The sequence below is a fragment of the Oryzias melastigma genome, linkage group LG17 (assembly GCF_002922805.2).
Source record: "Oryzias melastigma strain HK-1 linkage group LG17, ASM292280v2, whole genome shotgun sequence".
Taxonomy (NCBI): Eukaryota; Metazoa; Chordata; class Actinopteri; order Beloniformes; family Adrianichthyidae; genus Oryzias; species Oryzias melastigma.
Window position 1 is genome coordinate 6,862,876 of NC_050528.1, and position 13,012 is coordinate 6,875,887.

Below are 13,012 nucleotides of genomic sequence, written 5' to 3' on the forward strand. Positions count from 1 at the left end.
ATATATATATATATATATATATATATATATATATATATATATATATAAAAATATTGTAAATAAACGTTAATATTGGGTCATAAATAATATATATATTTAAGTAGTACATTTAAAATTAAAATGTGTATATATATATAATTTTATTAAATAATTGTATTTATTTTATTTTATGGCCCGACAATAATTACGTAATGAGCATCTAACACGATTTGAACAAAGAAATACTCAGAAACGGACATTCTCGAATTCTTCTATATGTGTCCTCCATCATGAGAAAAAAAAGGTTCCAAGAACACTCCGAAAACACCAATTTCATCGGAGTGGGTCCTTAAATACTGGGATAATCCAGCACATAAGTAACTGATTTCCTCCTTCTTGGCTTCTGGCAGCAGGATCAAATGTCTCCCTTAGTGCCGGCAGTCCTTTAACCCTGATTCACATCTGTTTTGACAGGTCAATGTCATCTTCCTGGTGGTGACAATGTACAGGATGGTGAAGCATTCCACCTCCATGAAACCTGACTCGTCCAGGCTGGGGGGTATCAGGTGAGGGGTGTCACTCTAGAAGATTAAAAGGCTGTGAGACTGTGTGTGTTTCCTCTGTTTGGAGTAGGCTGGGGGGGTGAGGGTCACTTGTGTGCGAGAAGAAAAGTAATATGCAGCTTCTGCCTCCCCGCAATAATTTCAGTTGACCTACATGGTTTTTTTTTTCCAAATTTTCCAGTTTTCCCTTTTAGATTTTATTCCCGTCTGTCAATCACGCCTTATAGCGTATTTTCAGTATTTGCGCTGCATAGGGGTATATTGCCTGTTTTATTTCTTCATAACTGCACCTCTGACCCCTGGCATCGTTTTACTCCTAGAGTTTATAGACAACTTTTCAAGGACCACATCCTTTATAGAATTCAAGAATATTAAGAGTAAAACTGAAAAAGTGAGCGCTTTAACCATAAGAAAATGGCTGTTTCGGTGTAAAAGCATGACAGCATACGTTATGTGGGTGTTTGAGCTGCTAGCAGCAAGTCTGCTTTCTGTCTAGAGGAAAATAAGGAACAGATAGATGTATTCAAATCCTTCTAAAATTGCTTTAATTGGCTTTCAGATTTCTGCGTAGAATGTGAAAATCGCCACATTTGTGAAAGCTGGATTTCACACATTTTAATGAGCTACAAACCTCATTAACTTTCATTAATTAGGGTCTAACTCAGATCTGCTGTGGGTTTGTTATCTATGCTGCATATATGAACTTGGCTAAACACAAATCATTTGTTATAGTGTTTTTTGCGCAAATAAATCACGTTCTTGCACATGTTAGATCAGAGTGTTTTTTTTTTTGGCTTCCTGTATCTTTAGCTCACTTCATCATAAGTCTTTGTGACTCAAAGTGCTGCACGGATTTTGAAATCATTGTTCTGTCTCTTGCAGGTCGTGGGTTTTGGGAGCGTTTGCGCTCCTCTGTCTTTTAGGGCTCACGTGGTCCTTCGGTTTGTTCTTCCTCAACGATTCGTCCATTGTAATGGCTTACCTCTTCACCATCTTCAACACATTACAAGGGATGTTCATCTTTATCTTCCACTGCCTACTGCAGAAAAAAGTAAGAGTTTGTTCCAGATTTTTCACAATTAGCTGAATTTTCAGTAACCCAAATTCACTCAGTAATTAATCAAAGTGTTTACATTTTTGTTACACCTATCTTTAAAATAAAATTAACTTGATGATAAGTTTAAATATTATTAATTCATATGGTGCCTTAAAATGATATTAGTCAATGAAGGTGCCGTACATTAAAAGCTCAAAAATAAAGAAAAATACAGCTAAAATGTTAAAACAACTAAAGATAAAACTATAAATAAGTGACATTAAAACACCAGATAAAGGCAAAGCTGAACAATAAAACAGTAAAACACACCAGCAGAGCAGAGACTCATGACGTGTCAAAAGCCTGACGATAGAAATGGGTTTTAAGACGTTGTTTTTTTAAATGGACAGTAAAGATGTCTTCAAATGCTCAGTGGTAATGAGTTCCACAACTTCAATGAACAGATTGAAAACCCTCGTTGAGCTTCCTCTTAGATCAGGGGTGTCAAACACAGGGGGCCAAAATCACTAACACACCATAGGTTGAACAGGATAAACATTTAATAAACACTCTAAAACTAATTTGTAAAACTTTAAAAACGTAACTTTAAACATAGTTATGAACTAGATATATAGAATTACCTTCAATAATGCTATTGTGAATGCTGTAAGCTGAATATGGTCGCTAAAGATGCTGATAGTTGAAGATGCTGAAATTAATAGCTAAAAAATGATGCTGGTAGCTGAAAACGCTGAAGTTGATAGCTAAAAAAGGCTAAAGTTGATAGCTGAAAACTGTTGAAGCCGATAGCTGAAAACGTTAAAGTTGATAGCTGAAAACGCTAAAGTTGATAGCTGAAAACGCTGAAGTTGATAGCTGAAAACTGTTGAAGTTGATAGCTGAAAACGCTGAAGGTAATAGCTGAAAACGCTGAAGCCATAGCTGAAAACGTTAAAGTTGTTAGCTGAAAACGATAAAGTTGATAGCTGAAAACGCTGAAGTTGATAGCTGAAAACTGTTAAAGTCGATAGCTGAAAACGCTAAAGTTGATAGCTGAAAACTGTTGAACTTGATAGCTGAAAACGCTGAAGCCGATAGCTAAAAACGTTAAAGTTGATAGCGGAAAACCTTAAAGTTGATAGCTGAAAATGCTGAAGTTGATAGCCGAAAACTTTTAAAGTTGATAGCTGAAAACGCTAAAATTGATAGCTGAAAACACTGAAGTTGATAGCTGAAAACTGTTATAGTTGATAGCTGAAAACTGTTGAAGTTGATAGCTGAAAACGCTAAAGTTGATAGCTGAAAACGCTGACGTTGATAGCTGAAAACTGTTGAAGTTGATAGCTGAAAACGCTGAAGTTAATAGCTGAAAACGCTGAAGCCGATAGCTGAAAACGTTAAAGCCGATAGCTGAAAACGTTAAAGCTGATAGCTGAAAACCTTAAAGTTGATAGCTGAAAACGCTGAAGTTGATAGCTGAAAAAACGCTGAAGTTGATAGCTGAAAACTGTTGAAGTTGATAGCTGAAAAATGTTGAAGTTGATAGCTGAAAACGCTGAAGTTGATAGCCGAAAACTTTTAAAGTTGATAGCTGAAAGCGCTAAAGTTGATAGCTGAAAACACTGAAGTTGATAGCTGAAAACTGTTATAGTTGATAGCTGAAAACTGTTGAAGTTGATAGCTGCTGAAAAACCTGCTTTAAGGTCGCCGCGCTGTTGCATTTTGGGATATGTGACCGTAGCCAAATGTGAATTTACATCTATTTATTTGTTTGTTTTTATTACTTTTTTTTCCAAAATAAAAAAAAAATTCTCTAATTATTCCCCAATTTTCTATTGTATAGTTTGTATATTTTTTCCCTGCTTCTCATTCACACACCTAACAGATTAACTTTAGATCCAGCTATGAGTTCAGTGTCTCATCTAATGGCAGACAGGAATCGAACCGACTGTTCACCAAACTCTGACCAAAGCTACTGTTTTTGTTTTTCAGTATTTTAAAATGGATTAAATTTGTCATACCTGAAAGCTTCAGCTAAACGTCAGCATCAGAAACCTGAAATGCAATTTTTTAAAAGCTTTTTGCTCACTTCTGACTGTCGGATTGTGCATTTGTGTAATAGAACACAGACTACACTTAAAAAAACTGAAGGTGCCTTGAAATGTGTTTCTGAAAATGGTGTTTCTGTCAGCTGGAATGCATTAACAACAGAGAGCGAATAGTATCAAAGTGTGAAGTCTCAAAGTGATCACTGGGGTTTGATCTTTCCCTCATCTGCAGGTTCGGAAGGAGTACAGCAAATGTTTCCGTCAGTCTCAGTGCTGCGGCGCTCTGCCATCTGAAGGCTCCCACAGCTCAGCCAAAGCCGCCACCTCTCGATCCACAGCCCGCTACTCGTCTGCCACCCAGGTACTCCCAAAAATCCCAAAAATGTTACGATGAGAAAGAGAAAAACTTCCACTGTGCATGAACTGAAACTTTTTTTCATTTAGAGAGAAACGAGTTAATTAATAGAGTCATGTTTGAATAGCTAGTTATTAGTAAGTTAATTACATTAATCATAATTGTGTCCTCAAACAGACTCAATGATCCAAATAATATTCTAATGGTGTCAAACGATTATACAATTTAAAATATGCAATGGAAAATTGGGGAATAATTAGAGAATTTTGTTTTTATTTTGGAAAAAAGTAATAAAAACAAACAAATAAATAGATGTAAATTAACATTCGGCTACGGTCACATATCCCAAAATGCAACAGCGCGGCGACCTTAAAGCAGGTTTTTCAGCAGATTCCCATATTGTAATTGGGAGGATGTAGTCGCATTTTTACACACCAAGAGAGAAAAAGTTTGCTGCAATTTGTTGATTTTTCTCTAAAAGTTGACATCAGTCATTTCGAGGTTGTGCAATGACGGAATCGCCCAAGAGGACCTGATTGCAGAAAAGATGGCAGCTGAAAATCATTAGCTAGAAGGAAGTCCAGAACTCCGCGCCGCACATTTCGGTCGGAAAATACTCGTTTTTGGTCGAAAAAGACTAATATAACCAGTTATTTTAACATTTAAGTTTATTTTTTTGCACCTGAGGTGTCTCTGTCAAATCCTACAACACTCCTTACATGATCAACGTGATTTAGCTGATCTGCGAAGAAAAGTGGCTTAATTAGCGCTGGTAACATTGACTGTATATTCAAAAATGAATGAATATATGTCTATGGCTGGTAAGCAACACTTTAAAGCGATATGTAACACATTACTAATATAAAGTGTTATATTCCAGCGCAAAGTGGCTTTTCTCTGTGACCGAATGAGCTGATTGACGTTGATCGCGTAAAAGATTTAAGCTAGCAGTGTTCAAATGTAAACACCGGTCTGGAGCTAAAACTCCAATGTAAAAGTCTTTTATAAATCTGTTAATATCCTTTTGAAACTAATAGCGTTCATCCTCTTTTGGCACATTTTAAGCTAATCCTGAACACTAAACCGTTAATTCAGCCGGCATGTGCCGTTGGGGGAAGGCAGTACGGCAAGCCAAAAGGATCAAAAATCACCAGGAAAAGTGGGCATGGCAGTGCCTCACCTGCACACGTACTACAGAAAATAATTATTTGAAATATTTAAATGATCCCACAGTTCGTTTCAATACTGCAATTATTACAAACAAATAATGAAAGTTTAATTTTAACTTTTTCATTTAAGATTTAATTTGGACATTGGGGTTTTTTGTAGATTTGGTCTCCAGACGTGGAAATGTAATCACAAACTACAAGTTTTCACATTTATATTTATGTTCAAAGTTTAAAGAATTATATCGTGTATATTAACAGTTTGAAGTACTTTATTTAAAGTCTCTCAAAAATATATTTAACATTTTTTCAAAAAAGTAATTTTCAGCTTTTATCTTCTTGTGTTTTTTTTTCTTTTTACTGATGTGAAAAATGTGACCCTAAAACCATGACACGATCCGAACCGTGACTTTTGTGATGCGTTACACCCCTAACGCCAATAACTTAAAATAAAATCGTGCGGTGGTGAAATAAATATATATTAATTCGGGTTTTCGCTTTACCTCACCAATTCAGGCTCACATTAAAACGCTTTGTCAGGTATTATCCCACTTATACCATGGTCACTTACAAAAGAAATAAATATTCAATCGGTTTTTAATACTTTAATCTTGTTTTTTTTTTTTTTGGTTTTGATCCCTTTTTCACAAAAAATAAAGCAAAAAAAATCTGTTTTTGTTCAAAAGCTGCATATTGTAAAGACGTTTGTCAAGTAAAATAAAACATTGTGATTAATCACTATTAATCACAATGTTTTATTTTTAATCTGTTGACAGATTTAATTATAAAGAAATGTTCTAAGTGTACACTTGTTAATTTAATTTTAGGATTTTTCGTAGAAAATAATTGGTCAGCAAATACTGCAACAACAAAAAAAAAGTTAATTACGATTAATCGCGATTAAATTTTTCCCAGGTTTGCGATTAATTAGTTAATTTTTTTAATTGATTCCTGGCCTTAATAATAATTTATGTATATATATATATATATTTGAAAAGGTAAATAAATTACTTTTTTTATTTATTTATTTATTTTTGTAAATGCTTTTATGTTTAAAGAAAACTGAAATCTTTATTTATTTAACCTTTATTTTACCAGGAGGATCAATTGATTACAAATTCTAATTTTTAATGAAGACCTAGCCAAAAGGACCAGAATAAAACAAAAAAAACTAAGAACGATACAAACACAAATAATGAAACGACAAGGACATTAAAACAGCCATGCAGAAGTACAGAGAGAATGTTGCAGCTTCTGCTTAAATCAATGGTGAGATCGGAGAACTAAAGGTGACCCTTCAGGGCCACCGTAGAGAACAGTAAATTTAAGGGAATTTTGTAAAGAGTTTCAGTCATTTGCTGCAGAAATCTCGAATCAGTGAAAACACACAAAAAGGAACGGTTGATTTTATTTTTTCTCCCGAGACGTTGGAAAAACCAAACCAAACAAAGCATCATCATACATTTCTTTTCAGACCCGAGAGAAACGAGCGGGATTTTAAAGGCCACATTCTCTGTTTTCTTTGTGAAGCCAAGCTTTTCAATTCATCCACATAAATGCAAAGGTCAGGCGTTCAAATAGATATAACGGTGAGACACGGAGCTTGGTGCTATATTTTATGTTTGATACCTTAATGTGAAAACAACTGTAAAACAGAAACTGTGTTTCAGTAAATCGGGAAAAGTTAAAGAAAGTGCGGCTCGCAAAAGCCTCAAGTGAAAGAAAGAACAGTTTAGAACCAGAATGAAAGCACTTGTCTGGAGAGCTTGTGTCTTTTGGTATTTCTGTTATCGATTTCCACAACTGTTATTAAATACTCTTAAAAAAGGTTTGTGATTAAAGCTTAGGAGACCAAACTTCATCACACCTCAGCAGAGGCAGAAATGCTGCTTCAGTGCAGCCTGACTTCATCGATTTTAAAAATACACCTGCTCTATTTTAGCTTCAAGTGTTGAGATCAAAATCAGCTCAGAAACTGGTGTGAGATCTAGAGCTGCTACGATTAGTCGACTAATCGACTACTAAAATAGTCGACGACTAATTTAATAGTCGATTAGTCGTTACTTGCTATTATATGGAGTGTGAAAAAGTTAAAAGTTATAATGGCATTATGCTAGCTTTTTTGGCTATTTTGTCACTTATTTTGTTTAGCTTCTATTCAGCTACATGCTAGCTATTGTGGGTAATTTAGGATTTCTTTTGAGTTTCTTAGGCTAATTTGCGTTAAGCTAATATTTAAGCTACATGCTAGCTATTTTGGCTAATTTAGGATTTTTTCTGTTTTTAGGCTACTTTTGAGTTTAGCTAATATTTCAGCTTTGTGCTAGCTGTTTTGGCTAATTTAGGATCTTTAGTTTTTAGGCTATTTTGAAGTTTAGCTAATATTTTTGCTGCATGCTAGCTATTTTGGCTAAATTAGGATTTTTTTCTGTTTTTTGGGCTATTTGGGGGTTAAGCTAATATTTCAGCTACATGCTAGCTATTTTGGCGAATTTAGGATTTTTTTCTGTTTTTAGGCTACTTTTGAGTTTAGCTAATATTTCAGCTTTGTGCTAGCTGTTTTGGCTAATTTAGGATCTTTAGTTTTTAGGCTATTTTGAAGTTTAGCTAATATTTTTGCTGCATGCTGGCTATTTTGGCTAAATTAGGATTTTTTTTCTGTTTTTTGGGCTATTTGGGGGTTAAGCTAATATTTCAGCTACATGCTAGCTATTTTGGCGAATTTAGGATTTTTTTTCAGTTTTAAGGATACTTTTGAGTGTAGCTAATATTTCAGCTTTGTGCTAGCTGTTTTGGCTAATTTAGGATCTTTAGTTTTTAGGCTATTTTGAAGTTTAGCTAATATTTCTGCTGCATGCTAGCTGTTTTGACTAATTTATGATTTTTCAGTTTCTAAGGCTATTTTGGAGTTTAGCTAATATTTCAGCTAAATGCTAGCTGTTTTGGCCAATTTAGGTTGTTTTCAGTTTTTTAAGCTATTTTGGAGTTTAGCTACTATTTTAGCTGACTATCATCTAAAATATTAGCTAAATTCTAGCTATTAGCTAGACTATTCAGCGATTTCAGCTATCAACTTCAGTGTTTTTAGCTATCAATTTCAGCATTTTCAGCTATCAGCACTAACATCTTCAGTGCCCAAATTCAGTTTACAGCATTCACACTAGCATTATCACAGGTAATGCTATATATCTAGTTTTTTAGTTAGTTTAAAGCTAATAATGGTTAACATGTGTGTTAAACAGCTAGTTTTTGTATGACGTCCGATTAGTCGACTAATCTGAAAGAATAATTGTTATTAAAATAATCGTTTCAGCACCAGTGAGATCGCCGCTCAGGGCAGGACAGATTACAAGCTCCAAGATATTTTTAGTAGTAGTTAGATCGGTGGCACAAACATGTCGCCTTGCAGAGAGGCAGTACGTACGTGCACAGGTCTGAACCGTGAGCCCACACAGCGACACGATCCTCAGCGCGCGGCGTCCTGATCACCGGCTGCTCTCTCCACACAGAGTCGCATCAGGCGGATGTGGAACGACACTGTGAGAAAGCAGTCAGAGTCCTCTTTCATCTCAGGCGACATAAACAGCACCTCTGCAGTCAACCAGGGTAAGAATCCATTCCTTCTGTCACCGCAGACCAATTCCCTCTGTGAACTCTGTGTAAACTCCGCTATGGATGAGATCTGAGCAGCCCTGTTAATGAAAGAGACGGATGAGACCCGATTTATTTTAATTAATCTGAAATAAAAGGCCTTTAAACGAGGAGACGTTGTATCTTATCATCTCCGTCCCGGAGTGATGGCAGGTTGGAAGAAGGGAAGTTAGACCAGCAAAGTCAGGTGGAGGTCAGAGTGGATTTGGGAATGAATCCCAGTGTCGGGAATCTCTGCCAGAACACATTTGGCTTCATGTATGGGTTAGTTTAGATTCTATACTAAGATTTATGCCAACGGGGACTCTGGGAGTTTTATCCAAACAACCCGTCTGTGGATGAAGATACTGTGGTATTCCGAACAGGACACTTGGACGCGTTTTGTCTCAGGTTTTTAGTAAAATTTAAGTTTAAATTTACATTTCATTAACATCAACAGTCTTTAAATGATTGTTAGCTCTCCCCAATAACTTTGTTACAATCAGAAGATGTCCAACAAAATTTTCTCAGTCACAGATGCTGCAGTTGTTCCATTGCTTCACAGAAATGTCTGCAATGTTCACCAAAGATGCACTTCAACTGTTGGAGACTGAATGTAAAAAACTAAAAATCTAGTAAACCACATTCTATAATTTTTAAAGAATTTATCGGTATTATGGTGCAAAAAATACTTAGCTGCTGCAAACAGGCGAGACTTCTGTCCTTTACAGACCTGTTACTTCTTTTTTACAGACCCACCGGTTAAAAATTGTATCTTTATGATGATGGAGGACCTAAAAATTGCATTTTGTTGTCACTTTTTTCTTTTTTTTGTTTAAAAGTGGCTTAATTATAAATAAAAGACCACTTGGAACGCTTTGAAAATAAATTAAAAGATCATCAGAGTGGGACTTTAAGGAGTTTTTGTGTTCTCCTCATTTTAATTTTAGCTTTTTAACAGGTTATCTGTATAAAAGACATCTGTCCTCGCCCCTAAACCCTCAGACGGTGACCTCTCCACCATGAACAAGACCAAAGAGCTGTCAAAGGACACCAGGGACAAGGGAACACGACTAGAATGAGCCAATCCACAATAATAAGCAAATGTTTCGATGAGGAGACATCAACTGTTGGAGCAATTATTAGAAAATGGAAGAAACACAAGATCAATGACAATCTCCATCCTCCTGGAGCTCTATGCAAGATCTCACCTTACAATGATAATTGGTCCTCTTGCTTAATGTTCACGCCCATCTAATGTTCTCCAAAGAACATCTGGATGATCCAGATGAACATTTGAGACCAAAGTGCCACTCTTTGGTGTAAATGTCCCTCGCCGTGTTCTGGACCTCAATCCAAAAGTCTGTGTTGCAGCAAAAGCCCCAAAACATCACAGCTCTTGAGGAGATCTGCATGGAGGAATGGACCAAAGTAACAGCTACATTGTGAGCTGAAAGCCTAACTTGAGTAATATTACAAAGTATTACAACAGATTCTCACTAACAAGTCGTCACACATTGACGTTAAGGTTAAGGACCCCTCCGCGTCACTTCTTGACGTTTGAGGGTCCCCAAGATGTCATTTTTTGATCTACTGGCTGTTGACATTAAATCACGGGTCCCGAACCTCCGGGCCGCGAACCGGGACAAGTCCAGTCCCGCGACGCAAAGTGCACCGGTACCCAAACCAGGTACTGGTATCCTAATACTAACCAGACACTTGACTAGATGAGATACTGGACTTGAACCAGTACTGGGTTAAGGTTAGGGTACCGGTACTGGACACGTCCTGAGAAACAGTACACACCCAGTACCGTGCCGGATGGAGTACCGGATACATTAGCAGACATGGAGCCAGATGTGAAACAGTACCGGGTTAAGGTTAGGGTACCGGTACTGGAGTAGGGTACAAGCACTGGACGCGTCCTGAGGAACAGTGCGCACCCGGTACCATGCCCGATGCATGATGGGACCTGGTACTGGATGTGAAACAGTACCGGGTTAGGGTAACAGTACTGGAAGCATCCCGAGGTACAGTGCACACCCGGTACCGTACCACATCCAGTACCAGACGTGGTACCAAATACAAAGCAGTACTGGGTTATGGGTAGGGTACCGGTACCGGTACGGTTCTGCATCCGGTAACGTACCGGATGAAAAACCAGGTACAGTACCAGATGTGGTACCAGATGTGAAACAGTACCGGGTTAAGGTTAGGGTACTGGATGCATCCTGAGGAACAGTGTGCACCCGGTACCGTACTGGATGCATTACCGGGTGCAGTACTGGACGTGGTCCCAGACATGCGCCCATTACCGGGTTAAGATTAGGGTTCTAGTACTGGATTTATCCCGAGGACCATCTGGTACCACATCTGGTACCGTGTGTTTTTTTTGCACATTTATTTAAATGATTCGAAAACATTCGATGATTTTTGTTTCTTACATTCTGTCTCACAGTTAAAGTTGAACATTACAGACCAAACGAATCTTTTATGGAACAACTCACAGAATCAGTGACTGATAAATACGTGTTGAGCCCTCAAAATTCTTGTTTTTTTCCTGGAATCAAGTTTTTTAGGAGTTTTTCTTTACAGAGAATAGGGATCTAAGGACAAGGAGACCCAGTTTAGTTTAGTCTGCTTAGTTTAATTTAGCAAGCAGCTGTTGTTTAATATTTTATGACTGACTTTCTATTTTTCTACAATTACCAGTGTGAACTCCAATGAGATAATTGTTTTGTGTTATTTATCTATAAAAATAAAATTGAATTGAATTAAGTCTTGTTGATTATCAGCTCCTGGACAGCGATTATAACTTTTCTTACACCAAATGACGTCACACTCCTGCAGATCTCAGACAATGGACTCTTCTTCTGTTGTTTTCTCTTCTTTTTTTACATCCTGATGTTTCTCTATTTCTGTCTCTTCCTGTTATTGCAGGGATGACAGGAAACTACCTCCTAACTAACCCTCTCCTCCGAACCCACGACACTAACCCTTATAACAACCTGCTGGCAGAAACGGTGGTGTGCAACACCCCCTCTCCACCGGCATTTCACTCTCCAGGTGCTCATTTATCCTCCAACCTTTCGCAGTACCAGCGAGGTGATTGTTTTTACAGCAAGCATGCATCATCTTGATAGATTCTGTGTTGTGGGGAAACCGACAGTAACCACTGCAAATTCCAATTTGTTCAAATCGAACTTCCTTAAAAATAAGACACCTTCAATTTGGGAGGCTCCAAAACTCATGAATGATCATATTTTATTCTTTGTTTAATCAAAAAAAAAAAGATTGAAATTGTTGAGTAGATTATCAGCCTACCTGTTAGATCGGAGCAGTTCCCAAGCAACAAGCGTAGGGAACATTACTGGTCTTTTTTAAGATCCTGCACTGTTACACAACGCTTAAGTATAATTCTTCTATACACTTAATAACTGAGCAAAGCAGAAATCCCTTTAAGAAATGAGTTTAAAGGTGTAAAATAAGGTGTTTGTGCAGCACTGTAGGACAAATAATTTACCTTCACTGCAGTTGATGCAAATTGAAGACAATTTACCTTAAAGAGATCATCACTTCCAACACCTGCAGAGAGTAGAACACTTTAAACTCTTCATTAACTCTGTTTGTTAGAGGTTTCAAAAGCTAAAAACTCCAGAGATTTAAGCTGTGAACTGTTTGGATAGTTGACACAAAAGACAAACAGGTGGGAGATGTAGAATAAAAAAAAAAGTTTATTATCTTGATTTCTCACAAAAACAAGGGATGTCAAACTCGATCACACAAGGGGCCAAAATCTAAAACACTCGTAAGTCGCGGGTCGAACAGAATAAACATTAATTAAACACTCTTAAACTAATTTTTTTAAACTTTAAAACAATAACTTTTTAACATAATTATGAGCTAGATATATAACATTACCTGCAACAAAGCTAGTGTGAATGCTGTAAGCTGAATTTGGCCGCTGAAGATGCTAGTGCTGATAGCTGAAGATGCTGAAATTGATAGCTGAAAACGCTGAAACTGATGGCTGAAAACGCTGAAGCTGATGGCTGAAAAAGCTGAAGCTGATGGCTGAAAACGCTGAAGCTGATGGCTGAAGATGCTGAAATTGATAGCTGAAAACGCTGAAGCTGATGGCTGAAAACGCTGAAGCTGATGGCTGAGGCTGATGGCTGAAAACGCTGAAGCTTATGGCTGAAAACGCTGAAGCTGATGGCTGAAAACGATGGCTG

At 37.1% G+C, this 13,012-nt stretch overlaps 1 protein-coding gene across 12 annotated transcripts in view; it reads left to right on the plus strand.

Annotated features, from left to right (window-relative positions):
• The window catches only part of LOC112147179 (adhesion G protein-coupled receptor L2), a 168,723-nt gene that overhangs the window by 146,990 nt on the left and 8,721 nt on the right, over positions 1 to 13,012 (plus strand). For 5 of the 12 annotated variants that reach the window (XM_024273368.2, XM_024273369.2, XM_024273361.2 and 2 more), the window contains 5 exons: positions 454 to 545; positions 1,425 to 1,593; positions 3,859 to 3,987; positions 8,657 to 8,753; positions 11,718 to 11,882. In XM_024273368.2, the coding sequence (XP_024129136.1) occupies positions 454 to 545; positions 1,425 to 1,593; positions 3,859 to 3,987; positions 8,657 to 8,753; positions 11,718 to 11,882 (652 nt within the window). The remainder of the gene's footprint in view (positions 1 to 453; positions 546 to 1,424; positions 1,594 to 3,858; positions 3,988 to 8,656; positions 8,754 to 11,717; positions 11,883 to 13,012) is intronic. The other 7 variants (XM_024273363.2, XM_024273370.2, XM_024273371.2 and 4 more) reach the window with 2 other exon arrangements.